This window comes from Python bivittatus, unplaced genomic scaffold (assembly GCF_059951505.1).
Source record: "Python bivittatus isolate LINGU-HERP-01145 unplaced genomic scaffold, Pbiv_v1 ctg000070_np1212, whole genome shotgun sequence".
Lineage (NCBI taxonomy): Eukaryota > Metazoa > Chordata > Lepidosauria > Squamata > Pythonidae > Python > Python bivittatus.
In genome coordinates, this window is record NW_028277034.1 from 56,537,689 (window position 1) to 56,557,086 (window position 19,398).

Below are 19,398 nucleotides of genomic sequence, written 5' to 3' on the forward strand. Positions count from 1 at the left end.
ATTGATCTACTACCAGCTGTTTTTCCTCACTCATCTCATTGGCAAAACCCAGGCCTCCAAAGATCAAACCCCGTTCCTTTCATTGCCTCAAAGTAGGGTGAAGAGAGATTTCACAAAGCAAAGGCTGCCTTTTCTAGGCCTGGCATGGGAAGGAGACACACTTCGGTGCTCTTCTTTTTTAAATGTCATTGCTCTGCCCCACCCCAGCTCAGCCTGAGCAGCACCAGTTAGAAATGTAAGACTATGATCGTTTGACAACAATTAGCATGTCAGAAATCTCAGAAACAAGCAGCCACAGCTGCTCTTCGAAACGCTGTTTTGTCTCCTACCATTTATTTTTAATAAAATAACTCAAGTACCCTAAGCCAAATCCATTTGAGTGAGAAGCACCGGGACAAATACTAAGACCCACGAGAGGGGAACTGTTTATTGTGGTCGTGCTGGAGTTTAAGCCTCCACAGAAAAACCAATAAATACAACCTAGAATGAGCCACCATAATATTCACACACTATGTCAAGAGTGCAGAGATTGGGGGAGGCTTAGAAACCAGGAGAGGAAGGATGAGGCCTGGATACCAGCATTCAAAGCTTTCTCTCCGGAAGTTCAAGGGTCCAAGTCCAAATTACAAAAATGAGAGGAACTTAATTTGACATGGGCTGCTTGCTTGCACTCACAACGCCGTTCCTCTCAACGGGGCAGAGGTCTGGCGAATATCAAAGGCGGCTTTGCTGACCCACATGGGAAAACCAGATGAAAAAGGGTGAGGGGGTGATGCCTCGATGTCATATTCCCTAAGGGAGGATGCCCCTGACTCTCCCACGAATGACCAAACCCGGCTCTCAGTGGTTGTGTGGCCGCCCTCTCCCTCGGCCGCGGCCCGGAGGAGGGGCGTCTACTGTGGACCGGGGGTTCTTGATGGTTTCATCCACAGACACGATGAGGCAGGCTGCCTCGGATGCGGCCGTCAGGGCGTTGATGCGCACAATGGCCGGTTCCCACACACAGGCTGCAAAGTTGTCTGCGATATCTTCGTTGTTCACGTCCACGCCGTACCAGGTCCCCCCCTGAAGGGCAGACAGAACATACGCGTCTCACAGCAGAAGCTACCAGCTACCTCCATCATCAGAGCCCGCCCTTCCAGCCTGCTTTGGCTTCTCCCTGCCTCAAATGTACGCAAGCCAATGGCTCCCCTGAGATCTAAGCAGAATATACAGGAAAGGGCTTTCGGTAGAGACAGGATTTAGGACACCATGACTGGCTGGTCTTGAGGAACATGTAGTAGCCCAGGAGAACCACAAAAGGTGGACATGCCTGGGAATTGTTAGAAACAACTCAGATAAGCAGTGCCCTCCTGGGCCAGGACCCCTGGCCCATCTAGTCCAACAATCTGTCTTAACGGTGGCCAAGGAAGGCCACTCATTAGTCTCCCAGCAATGGCCTTCAGAGGCAGCCCCGCTGCCGTTAAGGCTCGTAGCCACTGATCCCCAGGACTTCCATGGATTGGTCCGACCGATCTTTGGACAAGCTGCTGCCAGCACATCATGCTGAAAGGCTTTGAAAATGGACAGAAAAGTTAAACAAGCTGCAGGGGTCGTTTTCCTGTTCTTCCCATTCATGATTAACAGCAGACTATAATATACAGGAAATGTGGATCTGCACAAGAGAAATCACAGCAACTTACAAGCTGAGGAATTAAACCCTTGTAGTGGAAAAGCGACCTTCCTCCCCCACCCCACCCCACCCCACCCCCAGTTTTTAGCACAGATCGGGCTCTCCTTCAGCAGCAATGCACCAACTCTATGCCACCCCAAATCAGGCAGGCAACTGACACTGAAGCTTTAGTTGTTTTACTGATATGCTTGGTGGAAAAAAATTACTGCAGTTTTTATGTCACTGATTCAAGCCCCATCTTTCATGTTTGTGTTTTGTTATGCTGCAATGAGTGTTAAGTTTAAGTGCTTCAATTTTTCATTTGAATGATGCAAAACTACCTAAGGCAGGCTTGGCCCCAGAAGACAGCCAGAAGCACTTGAATAAATAATTCTTCTGGATAGAGCATCTCCACATTTTCATTTTTGAGCCTCTTAGTATTTGGTTCCTTAAATTCATGCCTGTTGCTCATACTGCAACCTTTACTCGCTTGTTGCTAGGCTACAACTAAGATTCTACCCAGCCCAGCCCCTGAAGAGAGCGCCAGACTGGGAAAAGCAGGCAGGCCTCGCTGCTTGAGGCAGGAACACAGTGGCTACAGCCACGCCCCGCTCATTCACAGCTCGAGCAATTTCTCCTCAGCCCCAGAAAAGCAGATTTAATTCTGGAAAAAAGGCAGGCAACCGTGAAGATCGCCAGGGGAACCGTGGAGATGTAAAGGCCCAGGGCTCGAAACTTAGAGAAGCAGAAAGGCTATTCTGCAAAATCTATGGAATGCAGAGTTAAACGCTCACGTCCAATCTCCCCAGGAAGCTCACCTGCGCGTGCTTGGCTCGGAGCTGGTTGAGGACGTTGGTGGCATCGAAGCCGGCGTTGTCACAGAGCTGGCGTGGAATAATCTCCAGGGCTTTGGCATAAGCCCCTATCAGCAGCTGCTGCTTGCCCGGAATGGTTCTGGAATAGTCTCGGAGGTATTTGGAGATTTCCATTTCTATCGCTCCACCGCCGGCGACCACACAGTCATGCTGGGGAGGAAAAATCCACATCCCATCAGCAGAAATAGTTCACTTCCTCCAAGACTATTTTAAAGCTCACTTCCTCCAAGACTATTTTTGCAGCAGGCTTAAATTTGCGATATTGACACCAAAGACCGTATGATTGTGTATCATAGATCTAACCCAAACGACTGCCCATCTGGTGAGGCCCCACAAGCAAACACCCTCCACCAACTTGCTGGCGAAGAGAACAGGGGCAGCTGTTGCCTAAGCCGCTGAAAGAAACTGGGAATCCTAGCAAAGAGAGCGTCAGGACCGGTCGATGCTGCAGGCTTCTTAAGCACCCCACAGCTGGCGCATTTTTTCAGCCGAGACCAGAGAGAGACAGGCTCTACGTTCTGGCCCAGCTTTTCCCAATGGGGCCCTACGATTGGCGGGTGTTCAATTTCTGTAATTTCTAGGGAGCTGAAGTCCAACCCATCAGCCTGGGCAGGATGCACAGGACTTGTGCAGAAGACAGCCTTTAGAAGACCTCCACGTTGACCTTTGGGGTCAAAACACACTCAGCTGCTTCATGTGCAACCTGGCACCAAATAAAGATCTGCTTTCAAGCGTCTCGTTGGTGAGAAAACTGCACAAGGGCCTCCTCCCACAGAGAGCGCTTGCATCTTCAATTCCTTCTCCCCTTCAGCTAGCAGAAACAGTGTCACTCTGGGGGTCCTGCTATGAGTCAGCAGGCAGCCCCACTCCTGCAGCCCTGCTGTGCTCTTCAGAGCCATCATCCGAATTAGCCTGAATTTCCGAGTAGCAGCGCTCAGTTTGGTCCATGCCAGCCTCCACTCTCCTCTAAAATACCCCCGCTGCAGCTCCATTGCTGCTCCTCCTGCTAGTCATGCAGAGCACCCAACGGTCTCATGCAGAGTGGAGTTTAAGAGCAGGAAGAAAGCTCCCTGCAAACTTGGGTAACCTCCTTTTCAAGCCAAGGTAAGCCAACTGAAGAAAAAGTACTCTCCAAGATTTCCCTCAGAGAACTTATAACCCATTCCCCAGGGGAAATCATTCAATGAGTTCATTAAAAAATCAACAATTAAAAGGGAGAGTGGCTACACGCTTGAGCTTTGGAGAGGGGCCCACCTGCCCACAACAAACACCGATCTTTGGTTTTGCCCACCATTCCAGACACAGAGGCCCTTCTCAGTGATGGAAATTTTGTGACAGCATCCATGGTAAGGGCAAAATTCCAAAGGTCTCTCCAGCCCCCCACCCAGTTTCTTACTTGTGTAATGTGGCCCAGGACCTAGTTAGTTGAGGGAGTGCCTTTCTCTGGTTGTTCCTGTGCTCTGAGTCCCCCCCATTGCTTCAGGCAACATCATTTGATGGGACCTGGCTGGCGGGAATGGGGGAGGCTTCTCTGCTGTTGGCAGCTGCCCCCAGAACAGCATCCCTCCAGAGATTCAAACAGAGCTGTCTGTTTCCCCAGATTTTGGGCTAGAGAGGTCTTACAAGTTCTCAGTGGATGTTTGTTCTTCTGGGATGACTATCTTCCTTATTGGTTGTTATCGGTTTTATACCTTTGTTTTTAATTCTGTACAATGTCCAGAGTCACTAAGGAGTTGGGCATCCCTAGCAATGTGAATTATAAATAAACAGAGTTAAATGTTTCCTCCAGATTGTAGGAAAGTAGTTTAGAACAGTGTTTCTCAACCTCGGCAACTTTAAGATGTGTGGACTTCAATTCCCAGAATTCTGGCTGGGGAACTCTGGGAATTGAAGTCCACACATCTTAAAGTTGCCAAGGTTGAGAAACACTGCTTTAACGCCACTCTGGAGAAAGGCAGGAGTTTGTTAACAAAGGTTGCACTGTACAACCTGAACAGTGTGCTGTATCTTCCCAAAGAGTGACTGAAGAGATAATAGGGGGCAAAATTGGAGGTGTTGTGCTTGCTCGTTTTCCTTCCCCATTAAAGGGGGCTTGTGCCTGGGGTCTCAGGGGATTACTTTTCAGTGTTAAGATCGGAGGTTCATTCCCTTGAGCAACCTTGCTATTGAAAAGCTCTAAAGAGGGTTAGGGTTGCTGCCTGGGGAATTCTGGGAGTTGAAGTCCACACATCTTCAGGTTCTTGAGGTGGAGAAACACTGGTTTAGACGCAGGAGAGCAGACAAGGCCAACGTGGAGCAGTGGACGACAGAATATGTCACAACCCACTGCTATTTATAATCCAGTGAGAATCCCAGAACTCGATTATTAATTCTAAACACATCAACCCATTTCCCACCCATCAATCATGTACAGAATTCTAAGAGAGGTTCTTCCGAGTAAACAAATGAATATACAGCCTTAGGACCCTTTGGGTTCTCTAGTGTGGTGGCTGAAGCCCTCTCCCGCTGGAACCAAGAGAAAGCCGCTGCACTCCTAATGGGCAAATATTTCCTTGGGGGGCTGGAATTTGGAGTGGCAAGTCAGACAAGATCCCCCACCGCCAGCCCGCTTGCAGAAAGCCACAGGACGCATACCTTGATTGCTCTTCGAACGATCATAATGGCGTCATGGAGGGAGCGCTCCGTCTCTTCCATGAACTGCTCGGCCCCCCCTCGTAGGATGATTGTGCACGTTTTGGCCTTGGGGCAGCCTGTGAAGAAGTTATACCTGCCCAAAGGAGAGAGAAAGATTTTCCTTAATGAATGGAGGATGGAGGCTTCGAAGAGACAAAGCAGGGAGGCGGGGTGTCCGCAGGGTATGGTCAGAAAAGTCAAGATGGTGGCCAAAACAGGGCAATCAAGGCTCTGTCCATTTTCACGTACAACCGTCAGGGAGGTTCAGTAGTATAATTTCCCAACATTTCCAGGTGACAGCAAATTTCTGACGACAGTGCAAATAATTTAAAGGAGGTATTCCTGAACACATCAGACCCATTATTTCTAGGCACCCAAGACTGGTCATGGCATCACTGTAGCCTACAATCTGAGGTCAGGGAGAGGCAACTGGAACGCTCCAGATGAGGTACACTCCCGTGACACGGGCAGTGTCTGCTTCCAGGGGACTACAGGCTGCTCGGCCATAATTTAGAAGCACTGACAAGGCTCAGAAGCCCGGCTGCCAGTATAATCCCCGTTATCTTCTCAAATGCTGCAGAATGAAACGCAGTGATTCGCTGACCACCTGGAACAAGTGGGGCTCGTCCGAAGATTTCCCTGCCCCTCAAGCATCCCAGCCAACTGCCCTTTACCTCTCTCCCCCAATCTGGGCCTCCTCAAAGAGTGCGCAGCGCCCAAGCACGTCATCTGTCAGGGCATTGGCGCTGGTCTGAATGGATCCCCCGCAGGCCTGCAATGCAAGACAGCCCTTTCAATGCAATGTTTACACAGCACCAAACGTTTCAGGACCCTGCCCCAGCCAGATTTGCCCATTTTTCTAGCATAACATCTGTATATATTAAAGCACCTTGTTCCGCATAATATAATTACACTGCACATCAACTGAGCCTGCCCGCCCCCTCACTCCAATTCTGCGTCAGTGATTTCCTGCAGCTTCCACTCTACTGCTTGTTGAAACCCAGTGCATCAAGGGGTAACAGGGCCTTACCATCATGGTTCTCTTGAGGTCTTCTTCGGGGACTCGGCCAGCACAAAACATGTCCCTGTCTGCAAAGTACTGAGTAGCCACGTCTCCAATGGGCAGTTTGGAGAGGATGACTTTGGCCCCGGACTTGTGGAGCTTGTCCAGCTTCTCATACAAGATGTTCCATTCGGCATCCACAATGGCCTGATAATCCTGCAAAAGCAGATCCAAAAGGCTTGGGTTTAAATCATAACGACCACAATAGGAGGCTGTCATTTTCCTAGAATACCCCCCGCTTTCTGTAAGTGCTCCAATTGGGAAGTCCAAGAACGAGGCAGTGTGGCCTTGCGGCCTTCTGCCGCTGGGCAAATGTTCCATTTCTCAGAAGGAATGTGTAAGTGATGGGAGTTAAGGGACGGATAAAGCAGCCGTGTCCAGCCGAGACTTCTATCGGCACAAATCCTCCAGGACCCTCAGGTAATACCCTTCATCGAACCCCTGTCCCACTTCCCAGTCACATCTCTGCAGCTTCCGCTCTCCAAACCCTCCTAGTGAGAGACGAGGTCTTGCCTCCACATTGTGGACTCGGACTTCAGCGTTGTCCTTCTCCGCTTTGAGCTCCAACTCAATGTTGAGCAGGGCAATCTTGGGTGACTCGTACTTCTTGGGCTGCATCTCAAACCCAGCGTAGGAAAAGGTTTTCTTGAAGGCAACTCCAGCCACCAGCTGGGAATCCTGAAGAAAGACGAAACTGCTTATGGTGGAGTTTGGCAGAGCCTCCAGAAACATTTGGCTAATCTCTGCAATTCATAATATGCCCAGTTAACCCTTTAAAGCCTACCCAAAATAAACATAAAAAGGATCTGAATGCTCCAGCCCCCTCCGCTGGAGCTGCAAAAAAGGTGCAGGGGCCCATCAGATTACAGATTTCCCACTTCTGAAATATATCATGGACAGATAACCTTTTTGGCCCAGAGAAGCAAGGAGGTTCTCAGAGGAGAAGGTAAACATTTCCTGTGCGACCCCCAACTTCCACCCCTTTCCCTCCCAGTGACCTTCTGCATATGGCTGACCCCCCATGACCACCTGCAGCAGGAAATGGCCATGCTGGTTTCCCCCAATGAGCTAAGATGGCCACTGAGAAAAAATGGGAAGCCACTGCCATGGGCCATACTTTCCGTGGCCAAGGACATATTCGTTTTCTATTTAATGAATGAACTAGCAACTGAGAGGGTCACTTAATTCGATTTAAATGACAGATTATTACTCTTGGTGTGACAATCTGATGTTTTTCACGTACCGCTATGACTGATACAAGTCATTCTATTAGCAAGAAGTAGTGGAATAGAATAATAAGAATAGAAATACAGAAGCGTTTGTATTGCCACAGTGGAACCTAGAGTGTGAAAGAGCCAGGGTGGGTTCCTTTACATTCAAAGGTGCTAGAGCAGTGTTGTCCAAACTCGGCCACTTTAAGATGAGTGAACTTCAACTCCCAGAATTCCCCAGCCAGCATGGCTGGCTGGGGAATTCTGGGAGTTGAAGTCCACTCATCTTAAAGTGGCCAAGTTTGGACAACACTGTGCTAGAGTAATTCAGGAAACTTGGCTTTTGGAGACAGTGCACACAGCTGACCACCAGCAGCAAAACATGTGCTTGCTACAGTTGGGGGGCTGACCAAAACCTCAAAAGAAATAAACAGTACAGGTGAGCCCGTTTCTGGATTGTGATTATACCGAATAGGAGATGACATGAGTGTCCTTGGCTTCTATTTTATGTTATTTATATTGTTCCTAATTTTGGCTGTTTTTTATTTGTTCCGTTTTCACTGTTAGCTGCCTGGAGTCACGCGTGTGAGATAGGCGGCTACATAAATTTATTAAATGCATAAGCAAATGCTGGTGGAAATCCCCCCCAAGAAGCGTACCTCCAGAGCGCCTCCTTGCACCTTCTTGATGCCAATCATTTTGACCTGCAGCAGCTCATCCAGCATCATGACCGCATCCACCACCATCTTGGCAAAGAAACCCTTTTGCTGGGAAATCAGCTTGGAACTCAAAGCGGTGCTGGCACATTTCTCCAGCAGGCCTCTCAGCTCACTACAGGGGAAGCAAGGAAAGGTAGACAGTTTGGACCTCTGCTGAAAGATTTTAGGGCACCTTGGGGCTAAAGCAGCTCTAATGCCAGGAGACGCATGCTAAAAGCTTACCAGTTTGGAAATCCAACTTCCTCCCCCAATACTTGGAAATGCTGTATTTTGAAACTGTCTAAGTCAGGGTTTCTCGACCTTGGGAACTTGAAGATGGGTGGACTTCAACTCGTGCTGGCTGGGGAATTCTGGGAGTTGAAGTCCACCCATCTTCAAGTTCCCAAGGTCGAGAAACCTTGGTCTGAGCAATCTCTCTGAAGTCTGCAAAGGAAACGGAGTATTTTTTTTTTACTATGGCACATTTCAAATCTGTTAGTAGCAGCAACAAGGGGAGAAGAGAGGGTAACAGGGAGGAATGTATGGATGTGTGCGCACACCCACAAGCGGGATCACAAAGGAGACTGAGGAACTTACTCTTGATCTGTCTTCTTGATCGTAACAGCAATCTTCTTGATCTTATTTACGGCCTGCCAAAGGAGACCAAGAGTCGGAATTAACACCCTGCCTTCTGTCCCTGTCGAGTCCACAGACTAGCCTTCCAGCCCAGAGGGAACCACTTCCTGCAGCACTTCCTCAACACTGCGATCCAAAGAGTCAACACCACCTGCCAACATTTCTAAGTTTGACTGTCAAGAACTTCTTTGTGTATACTTTATTCTTGGAGCCTGGGAAGAATCTGCTGGGGTCCCCAAAAGGGCTTGCGTGAAGGTAAGGCTGCTTGAATTTGGTCTAACCAAGATGAGGCTGAGGAGCTCCCACTCCGCCGGCAATGATCAGGTGAAGTGTGGAGGAATTCAAACTAAATCCAGTAAAAGACAGAAGGATTGTGGGCTGGTGATTCCCGGGGGTGGGGGGGAATTCTGTGTTCAACTTGCTATTTCAAGGAGACAAAACTCCTCCGGGTGGAAAGACATGCACCTGACTCTCCCTTCCAGCACCGCCACAGGAATTCCAAGTGGGCTCGGTAGCCAGGTGCGTTTTTGGTCACCCTCGGCTGGTTGATCACCTGCAAGGCTTCACAAATAGGGGCATGCGTGGGCACCAAGACCCATGCTCTGGTAAATTTCAAGCTAAATTGCAGCAACGTGCTATGAGAGGCTGCCTTTGAAAATGTTTTGGAAATTTCAGTTAGCGCTGAATCTGCTGCAAGAGTTCTGGTAAGTCTCTCCAGAGCAGTGTTTCTCAACCTTGGCCACTTTAAGATGGGTGGACTTCAACTCCCAGAATTCCCCAACCAGCCATGCTGGCTGGGGAATTCTGGGAGTTGAAGTCCACCCATCTTAAAGTGGCCAGGGTTGAGAAACACTGCTCTCGAAATAACTAGACTACCCCCATGCTGGAGGAATTACACATCCTCCTGGCCAAGGAGCTATGCTTATTTTCAAATGCACCAATGACTTCTGCCCCCACCGTCAAGAGGGGCACTACCTCCCACCTCTGTAAACAGCACATATACCATGAAGAGAGAGACCATAGCAATGCTCTCTAACTCGGGCACTGGGCATTCTGGAAGTTAAGATCTACCTGTCTGATGGCCACCCAAGTCAGGGAAGGCTGGCCCACAGAATGCTCATCTGAGGAGGATATAGTGGGCCCAAAGATTGTACTCTTCCATACCAACTGAAAACTTTCTCTCCATTTTATGAAACGCTAATGTTTTTGTAGACTTCTCATTCTCAGGTCCTCTCAGATGCAAAAGTGTACCTGCTGCTCACTGAGCATGTAGCGCCAGGGCAGAAGTGGAACAACAGTGGCCTGAAAGGTATTTACTCTTCTCCAAGGCCTGTGTAGACAGTACTGGTGCAAAATATCTAGGAGCTACCGGGACTCCACAGATCAGTCAGCCAGTTGCATTTCAAAGTGATCCCATTTCTACTTTCCCAGACTACCTAAATCTCCTTATTCTTTCGTTCCTTAGTTCAAACTGTTTTCTAGTTGGAAAGGAGGCAAATTGGATCACAGCTTCAGCTCACCAGCTGCGTTGCTGTGCGGAAGGCACGGATGATGATCTGGGGGTGCAGGCCTTCTTCCACGTACGGCTTGACTTGCTTTAGGAATTCAGCAGCCAGGAGAGTAACTGAAGTGGTACCATCACCAACCTGAAAAGAAAGGACTTTTGACTAAGAGAAAAGAAGCTAAGTATGTAAGTGCCTACACCTCCTTATTTCTTCCTTTCAGATGCACCCACCCAAGACCACACCAAAATTCATCACATATTCCCAAATCCTCCCCTACAGGAGCAGACCTTTGGATTCAGAACTTCACCAGAAGGACCTGAGAATCCCCTCTGGGGCAGATACTCCCTCCCTCAAGACCAGGGTTCTTAGTACCCAGGAGTCCTATCCAGGGGTCAAGTGAAGCATCAATTCCTCAGTTCCACTCTAGTGCTACCAAACAGTATTACTCCACTTCTGCCATCTGAAGAGATAATGAATTTGAGCGTCTCCACTGTCTCTCCGTATAGCACCTCTTTCACTTTGCAGAGGCCTTCAGGGAAGCCCCTGGAATGGCCTCTACAAGATCAGAACACCCCCCTCACCTTCCTTCACCCTTCCCAGGCCTACCTCTGCATCCTGGGACTTGGCAATGTCTACGAGGGTCTTTGCAGCAGGGTGGACCACATCGAGAAGCTTCAGTATGGTGGCACCGTCATTAGAAATAGTTGCTTTGCCTGCAAAGATTGACAGCTTCTAGGTTCATATACAAAAAATATTTGATATATCTGGACATTTGAGCAAAAGTCCAAACAGCAAAAAAGGAGCCTGTCAGATGAGACCCATCTAGTCCAACAACAGCAGCTAGATGCCTTCACCAAGCTGACAGGCAATGCTTGAAGGTAACAGTCCTCTCCCTCTGCCTGTCCCCAATCACTGATCCACAAATGTTGGCTTGCTGGAGACCAAAAATTGTACTCATGGCTCAGCATGCACAGCCCCACAGAGATCTCTTATTGAGCTTTAGAAGCTCTCTAGGGATGTGCAAAACATTTGGGGCATGAATTGTTCTGTAAATGAAACAGGTGGTTTTGCATGGCCTGAGCTCAAACCCGAAATAAATCTGCTTCAGGTGTTCCGGCCCATGCACAGAATGATAACCAGAGGGAAAGGAAAAAAGCTGAGGATGTCTGGGGGAGGCAGAGGAGGCCAAAGAGGTGCTAGGAAGGGGGATGCAGGTTAGATATCAGCTGAGTGCTGGGAAAGTAAGGGGCAGGCAGGTAGGATAAGCTGCAGTGTGCCTTGCTGACAGCTGAGGGAGGGAGGGGCTTCAGGAAGACAGAAGGGTAGGCAGGCCATGAGACAGGCTCCACTGTGAGCTGTGGAGGAGACAGGGGACAATGCACACTACCCTTGCCCTGTTTGCCTCATCTGGTCCCAAATCTGTGACAACAAAAACATTCAGAGTTGGGGTTCTCTTGCACTGTGGCTCATCTGGAATGGCACAGCAGAACATCCCAAAGGCGACCCATTGTCCTGGAGATGGAATCCAACACGGTCTGCATTTCAGGCACAACTATAAACCTGGCTGAGCACTACTGACACCTAGCACTGGAGGGAATTCACCACTTTTCTTCCCATTTCTGGCTGAGGCACATCTCTGAATGCCAAGTGCTGATGGATGAATGGCAACATGCTTGTGCCTGATGAAAAGGAATCAGGACTGGAGGACTACTTATTTTTTTCTTTGGCACTCCCAACACAGCTCCTGACTGAAGGCTCCCCCTCAGCTTTTTTTTTTTGTGCCTTCCAGTCAGTCTTGACTCCTGGCGATTGCCTGGACCAGTCCCTGCAGTTTTCTTGGCAAGCGTTCAGAAGTGATGTGCCCTTGCCTCCTTCCTGGGGTTGAGAGAGAGGGACTGGCCCAAGGTCACCCAGCTGGCTTTGTGCCTAAGGTGGAACTAGAACTCAGGGTTTCCCGGTTTCTAGTCTGGCGCCTTAACATCAAACTGGCTCTCCCCAAAGCAATTAGTGAAGTATAACAAACAAAATAACACATCAGTGATTATAGAGTTTTAAAAAACCCCTACAATAACTACAGTGATTAACTAAACCTAGAGGGGAAAAAACAAACTAAGAAAAAGACAAATAAGATCCGTGGTAGTATCAACATAAGATTAATTCAGTCCTTAAACTTATCACCAAACGCAGACCACGTGGCCTACGTTACACCTCTGCTCCGCAAGCTGCATCAATTGCCGGTTTGCTTCTGGGTCCAATTCAAGGTGCTGGTGAAGGGCTCCATGGCCTGGGGCCAGGTTATCCGAGGGACCCCCTCTCCCCTCCATTATACCTGCTCATCCCACCAGATCTGGCAGAGAAGGCGTGCTGCAGGTCCTGTCTGTCAGGGAACCACACTTGGTGGGTCCCAGGAGGCGGGACTTCTCTGCCGTGGCGCCCGCCTTGTGGAACCTTCTCCCCCCAGAAGTGAGGTCAGCTCTATCCCTTTCAACATTCCTGGCTGTGCCTTCAGGCCTGGGGGTCCCAGGGGACCAGGGAGATCGTGCAATGGCTCCCTTACTGTGGCTAACATCATCCTCTCCTGTTCTTGTGTTTTTCATAGTTTTTCACAATGAAAGTTTTTTAATATGTTTATTGGTTTTTTTAATTAAGTGTTGTATGCCGCCCAGAGTCACTTTTCTGTGAGATGGGCGGCTACACAAATTTGATAAACAAATCAGTATTGTTCCATCCTTTCATTTTCACAATTTAAAAGACATTTCAAAAATGGATAACAAATCCCTATCTTTAATCTATCCCTTAACATCAGGAGAAAAAGCTTCTTTCCATCCGTGTAAAGTTACTCTCCTTGGCAAGCCCCAGGTAAATTTCCTGACCGAAGCAGTGCGGGGACCCTAGGAAAAGGTCCACCAAGGCCGAGAGGCCCAGAGCAGTGCCTGCAGGCACCACTGTACTTGCGGACGCTCCCAGAGACCAAGCCCCACCAGATTCTGCTGTGTTCCCACGTGCTGATATGCTATGCCCTTTGGGGTCAGTAACATTGTGCATCGCGCAGGAAAGGAGTTAGCAAGCCAAGGAAATTAAAGGCACAAAAAAGAAAACACGGCGAAAACTAGTTAACGCTACTCACTTTATTCCTTTGCGCTTTTCGATCTTCACAAACCGTCCCTGCTTCCACCACATCATCTAATTCTTTCATTCTTTAAACATCTCAACTCTCTTTGAAGGAGTTCATCAACTGTGTTGAATCACAACCTTCCGACTCTTCCCCTTTGCCTCAAACCACTTTTTCTTCCGTTATAGACCTGGTCTGTAATTTGATCCTCTTCACTTTCGCTACACAATACACCACCTCAAGGTTCTTCTTTCATATTGGCCATTCAATTTTCTGTTCAGTCCACACGCCTTCAGTGCCCATTCATTCTGGACCCCCCTCTTTTTAACCACACATACTTAAGTACAGTACTCATTCCCACCGCAGTCAGCTTACTTTTATCTATCTCTAGCTTCCATATAACAAAGGAGGCAGAAGGAGACATTTAAAGCTGTTTTTGCTTTTTTAACACTGTGTATTACCCACTACCTTTATACCAAATCTTAAAATTCTATTTCCTAATATTTAGTAAACGTTGTACCAAGATACAGTTCATCTATCTGCTCATTTTTTGCCATTTATATATAACATGCAAAGACCACTATCTCAGTCTTCAATATGTTAATTTTCAAAACCATATTTCGCACGTACCCTTTTAACATTCATTGCAAATCATCGAGGTTCTCAGCCAATAGTACATTCACAGCCCAAACCAACATATCTCTAATGTCACCAGAAATATTCCTTATACAATTATCTGGTAATTACAATAAACAACCAAAGGAATATCTTGTACTGTATTATACAGGCTGTAAGGCAGTGTTGTCCAAACTTGGCCACTTTAAGATGAGTGGACTTCAACTCCCAGAATTCCCCAGCCAGCATTGAAGTCCACTCATCTTAAAGTGGCCAAGTTTGGACAACACTGCTGTAAGGGTTTCAATGGGAGAGAAGAGACTGAATCTGAATTCAAGAAAGACAGAACCGCTGTTGGCACACCAAGATCCTCTGTCAACAGCAGAATTACCTCTGGACGGCCAAGCACCCCCACGACTGAGTGGGTCTGGAATCTGGGGGCCCTTCGGAGCTTATGGCTTCTCCAGATGACTTCATGGCTTCTCTGAATGCTAATTCTTATAGCTCTTCGGCTCTTCAGATTGTCCCTGCTGTTCCCCATCAACATCTAAAATGCTCCTTCCTGCCTTCCCTCACCTCAGTTTCACTCAAATCATCCCTTTTGTTTTGCATTGCATTCTCCCTGCTGACTCCTGGTTTAGCATTCTTCTTCTTACTTCCCGTTAGCACAGCTCCACAAGCTTCCGTGGCATTCAAACGGAATTCATTTTGCTGTGTTCCAAGCAACTTCCACATTCTCTTTCCTTCCATGTGCTGCTTTTGGGAGATTAGTAATCTATTTTTTAGTATTTTTTCATTCAGGACTTGTACTTTCTCTTCTTGCACTGATTCTACTCTCATTTGCAATTCTTTCATTTCTTTTTCCCCAAGTCCATTCTTCTAACAATATCTACTCTCGGCACTACCAAACAATGGTCCTTTCTCCCCTGTATCCTTCACTACTTCCTTCAAACATTCATAGTACATAACTCAATTGTGCTTTTACACTGATTCTTTTCCAGGTATGCATGCAAAGACTTCTGTTTAAACCAGCTGTTTAAAACAAGCAGACTTTTCTCTAAGCAGACCCACACAATTTTCATTCACTCTTGGGTCTCCAAATGGCCCAACCATTCTTTTGTTCCTTCTTGTCTCATTCTCACCCATCCATTAGCATTGCCTAAGAATTGGTGGAATAACTGTGGGCCCTCACATCCCATCAACCAGAAAGCCCATGCAGTGTACTGACACACACAGTATGGGAAACAAAAATAGGGGGTGGAGGCCCTTTTATTTGAAAATACAGGTGGTCCAAAGTTACAACTGCGCTAAAAAGTGACTTATGACCTGCGCCTGAAGTTACGACCGTCACAGCGCCCCTGCGATCACAATCTGGGCACTTGGCAACCAGCTTGCGCTTACAATTGCAGTGTCCTGGGATCACGAGATCACCATTTGCGGCTTTCCCAGCCGGCTTCTGGCAAGCAAAATCAATGGGGAACCACGTGATTCCCTTAACAACCAGGTGATTCAATTCACAACTGCATCTCTTAGGGACCTAAATTCTGGTCCCAATTGTGGTTAAGTGAGGACTACCTGTATGCCTGTGTGTGTAGAAAAAAAAAAAGACAAAATAAAGGTGCTATAGAGCATTCTGGGAGGCCAAAGGGAGCGTGGGGCAAGATATAAATCCTACAAATATATACGTAACCTTTACCTGTTTGCTTCTGATAAGTTAGCAACAAAAATGGTAGAGTGCCCACAGTACGCCCTCAGCTTTCTGAATGTGCCGACCAATGCCAAAAATCTGGGGATCCCTGGGCTAATGCGCAGCAGGTGGGCTACCAGAATCTTTGCTACAGCCCCTCCCTTGTGGAACAGCCTTCACAAAAGGCTCCACTTGTCCCATCCTTTCTGGTTTTCTCAAAGCTGGCCAAAATGGAGTTCTTCCAGAAGGCTTTCAATTAAGACCAAACTATCAAAGGGTTACATGCTATTGGAATACTGTTTTAATTTAATCATAAATGTGTTTTAAGGGTTCACTACTGCATCTATCTATCTATCTATCTATCTATCTATCTATCTATCTAGTATTGTGGGTGTTTTTATTTTGGCAAACTGCCAGGAGCCCTAAGATGGCAGCGATTTAAAAATCTAATCAATAAATCACTTGCTGTTGCTTTTCTTACTGTTTACTCTAGAAGCTCCCTCTTTTCATCGCTTTAGTTCGGTATTCCATTTCAGACGAAGGCTGCCACGCTGCCATCTCACATAGTACACCTCTGTAAACAACAATCTAGTCGGACTGTGAGCCCCTCCTTGCCTGAATCCTGTGATCCTGGATTCAGACGCCTGCTCTTCTGCCTCCACAATCCGGAGGGGAAGGCTCACCCCGCAATCGAGACGTGACCTGGGTCACTGCCTAATTAAGGCAGGGAACATGAAGGCACCCTACCATGGCAAGAGAATGATATAAAAGCAGCTCCTGGCAATCGTGGGCTATCTGCCAGCACCAGCCTCACCTCTGTCGTCCACGATGAGTTTGTCCATGCCCCGGGGGCCAAGCGTAGTACGAACCGCTTCGGCAATTACTTGGCAAGCGCTTATGTTACTAATAAGCTGTGGGATCCCCTGAGAAGTATCTGTGCCTTCTTTCAGCAGGATAACAGGTGTGGGCTGCAGATAAAACAAGGGGTCAAAAGTCAGGTTATCGCCAAGGCCAAAAGCTGCAATTTAGCAACAGTGGAATTTCATTGCACGAACAGAAAAAGATTACTAACCAGTTATTTCTGGTATGGTAAAGGCAGAAAGCTGAAGCAGAGAAGCATTACAATGGATAGCAAAAACCACAGCAAAACCTTTAAGGAATGCATCTTTCTAAAATAGCGGTGACGTAAATATGAACGTTTCGAGTTTTGCAGCGCTTTGTAATTATTTTTCAAGATGATACAATGAGGCTAGCTTGATATATTCCATTAATTATTTAATCACTGAAACAATGAACGTTAAATGTTATGACTATGAACAGTTTCTGCACGGGCGATTCGATCCAGCAGGGTTGGCACGCGCTGGGTTCCTTCAATTAAACCAGTGTTGTCCAAACTTGGCCACTTTAAGATGAGTGGACTTCAACTCCCAGAATTCCCCAGCCAGCCCTGCTGGCTGGGGAATTCTGGGAGTTGAAGTCCACTCATCTTAAAGTGGCCAAGTTTGGACAACACTGCCTTACAGCCTGTACAATACAGTACAAGATATTCCTTTGGTTGTTTATTGTAATTACCAGATAATTGTATAAGGAATATTTCTGGTGACATTAGAAATATGTTGGTTTGGGCTGTGAATGTACTATTGGCTGAGAACCTTGGACAACACTGAATTAAACGATGCCACCCATCTCTGTTGTGGTGCCTGCCCTCTGGAAAGAGGTCCCCCCACCCCAAGATCTGGGTGGCTCCCATCCTAATTGACATTTCGGAGGACCGCAAAAGCCTGGTTCTTGGCCAGGAAGGGGGTAGCCCCTTTCAAGGAGCGGCTGTGTTTCTCATGCTTCCTCTTGTATTGTTTTTAATTTATGTTTTCATGTGAACTGACCAGAGACGCTGGGAGTGGGGCAGTGTACAAATCGAATAAACAGTTTATTTACTGATTTTTTTCCCATCCACCACGTCCTTTCTCACTTTCTTCTTTTATGTAGCCGTTTGTTCTTAAATCATTTAAAATGAATAAATGGGGGGGGGGGAAGAGGGTTGCATCTTTCCATTGTCTGTGAGGCTAAACAGCTCAGAAGGCATGAAACATGAACGGAACATGATAGATGCTTGCACAGCGCTGCCTCTGCGTGAAAAAATAAAAACCAATCTGTGCCTGCTCCAGAATAAGTGTGTCTATTTAAGGGAGCCATTCATTTTCTGGATTTGCATGATACCCTGAAAGAGACATAAACCCCTCGCTTATCCGCCCCAAAACGAAGTAAGGTTAAAACTAGCCAAGCTTGGACAGCGGGGGGGCTCTGCCTCTTCTGCAAATCCAGCCCGTGCATCGCGGGGCAGATGCTTCACACGACTTCACCCCCTGACCCCCGCGGGAGTGTCTCGTGGGGGGCTGTCCTGCCCTGATTTCTCTGACTACACCTCCCAGAATGCCCCGCGGCAAAGCAGCCGCTCCGTTAAAGGCGCCGGCTCCCCAACAGCTTGCTGGGAGTTATAGTTTGCGGGACTCCGGCCCTGACCGCGTGCAGCCCGCCGGCTTCCAGCTTCCCTCGGGAAGGCCTGTCCCTGGCAGGGGCGCAGCAGCAGGCGGGGCTTCCGCGTCGCCCCCCCCCACCCTCCCGGCGACCCACCCCGGCCTTAGCCAATATCGACTCCAATTCGCCGAGGAGCCTCCGCCAAGGATGAAAAGGCCATCCGCGAGGAGAATGGCGCCTGCCCCGCGGCGGATGGCGGCGGATAAACGCGGCTCTCCCACCGCTTCCCCCTCACTCACCATCATCTTGGCGGCGTCCCTGGGCAAACGGTCCCTCCCCACAATGCACCGCGCAAGCCTAGAAACTTCCCGGCGCCTAGTGGGCGGGGCCGGGGGAAAGGGCGGAGCCTTGAAAGGAAGTACTGTGCGGCGTGAGCCTCATAGAGAAAAGAAAAAGACTCCTCCTTCCACGGGTCACTTGGGGGTTTATTTTAAAACTTTTTTTTTTCGTCCCACGCTAGGGAGCCGCTTTTTACAATGAGAGAATCAGAATGTAGACATCTGATTATGATTCAAAATAATGCGAATTTTGGCCGGGGTGGCAGCTGCGTTGCCCTGTTGTCAGCAAAAGAGTTCTTCCGTATTAATCCATTATTCTCGAGGGTGGTGTTTCTCAATCTGAGGAACTTTCAGATGTGTGGACTTCAACTCCCAGAATTCCCCAGCCAGCCACCCATGCTGGCTGGGGAATTCTGGGAGTCGAAGTCCAGACCTCTCAAAGTTGCCGAGGTTGCGAAACACCGGTTTAGAGCAGTATTTTTAAAACTTTTTGCTGTCAGGGCCCCCTCCCACTTTTAAAAACTATGGAGGACCCCAAAACAGTTTTTCCTTATATTTATATCTTATATCTGTCAATATTTACCGTATTAAAAATTAAAACGGTTGCATTCGTGAACATTTATTTATTGAACCATATCAAAATAACACTGTTAACCCCGTTAGATATGAACCTAAATACTTCTCATGAAAAAACACCCTAGAGCGACATGCATCCTCTTCCACTCTTCTTCTCTTCCCTGAGCTCCGCATATTCGCTTCGACTGGGGCGAGAAGCGGGGCCTGGCTTTATGTTTTTGCAAACAGCTTCGAACCCTTATGATTCCGCAGGTTCTTGGGGGTCACGGGGGGTTCTCGGGCC

The 19,398-nt window shown here is 48.0% G+C and overlaps 1 protein-coding gene across 1 annotated transcript; it reads right to left on the bottom strand.

Moving 5' to 3' along the window:
* Positions 1-409: 409 nt before the first annotated feature.
* Positions 410-18,627, bottom strand: CCT7 (chaperonin containing TCP1 subunit 7). Its single transcript, XM_088133225.1, has 12 exons — positions 18,501-18,627; positions 16,541-16,694; positions 10,919-11,025; positions 10,328-10,453; positions 8,769-8,821; positions 8,133-8,304; positions 6,776-6,940; positions 6,230-6,418; positions 5,874-5,971; positions 5,161-5,293; positions 2,470-2,676; positions 410-1,065 (listed from the first exon to the last, which is right to left on the bottom strand). Exons 1-12 carry the CDS (start codon positions 18,504-18,506, stop codon positions 841-843), a joined length of 1,635 nt encoding a protein of 544 aa, XP_087989351.1. The 5' UTR covers positions 18,507-18,627; the 3' UTR covers positions 410-840.
* Positions 18,628-19,398: the final 771 nt, after the last annotated feature.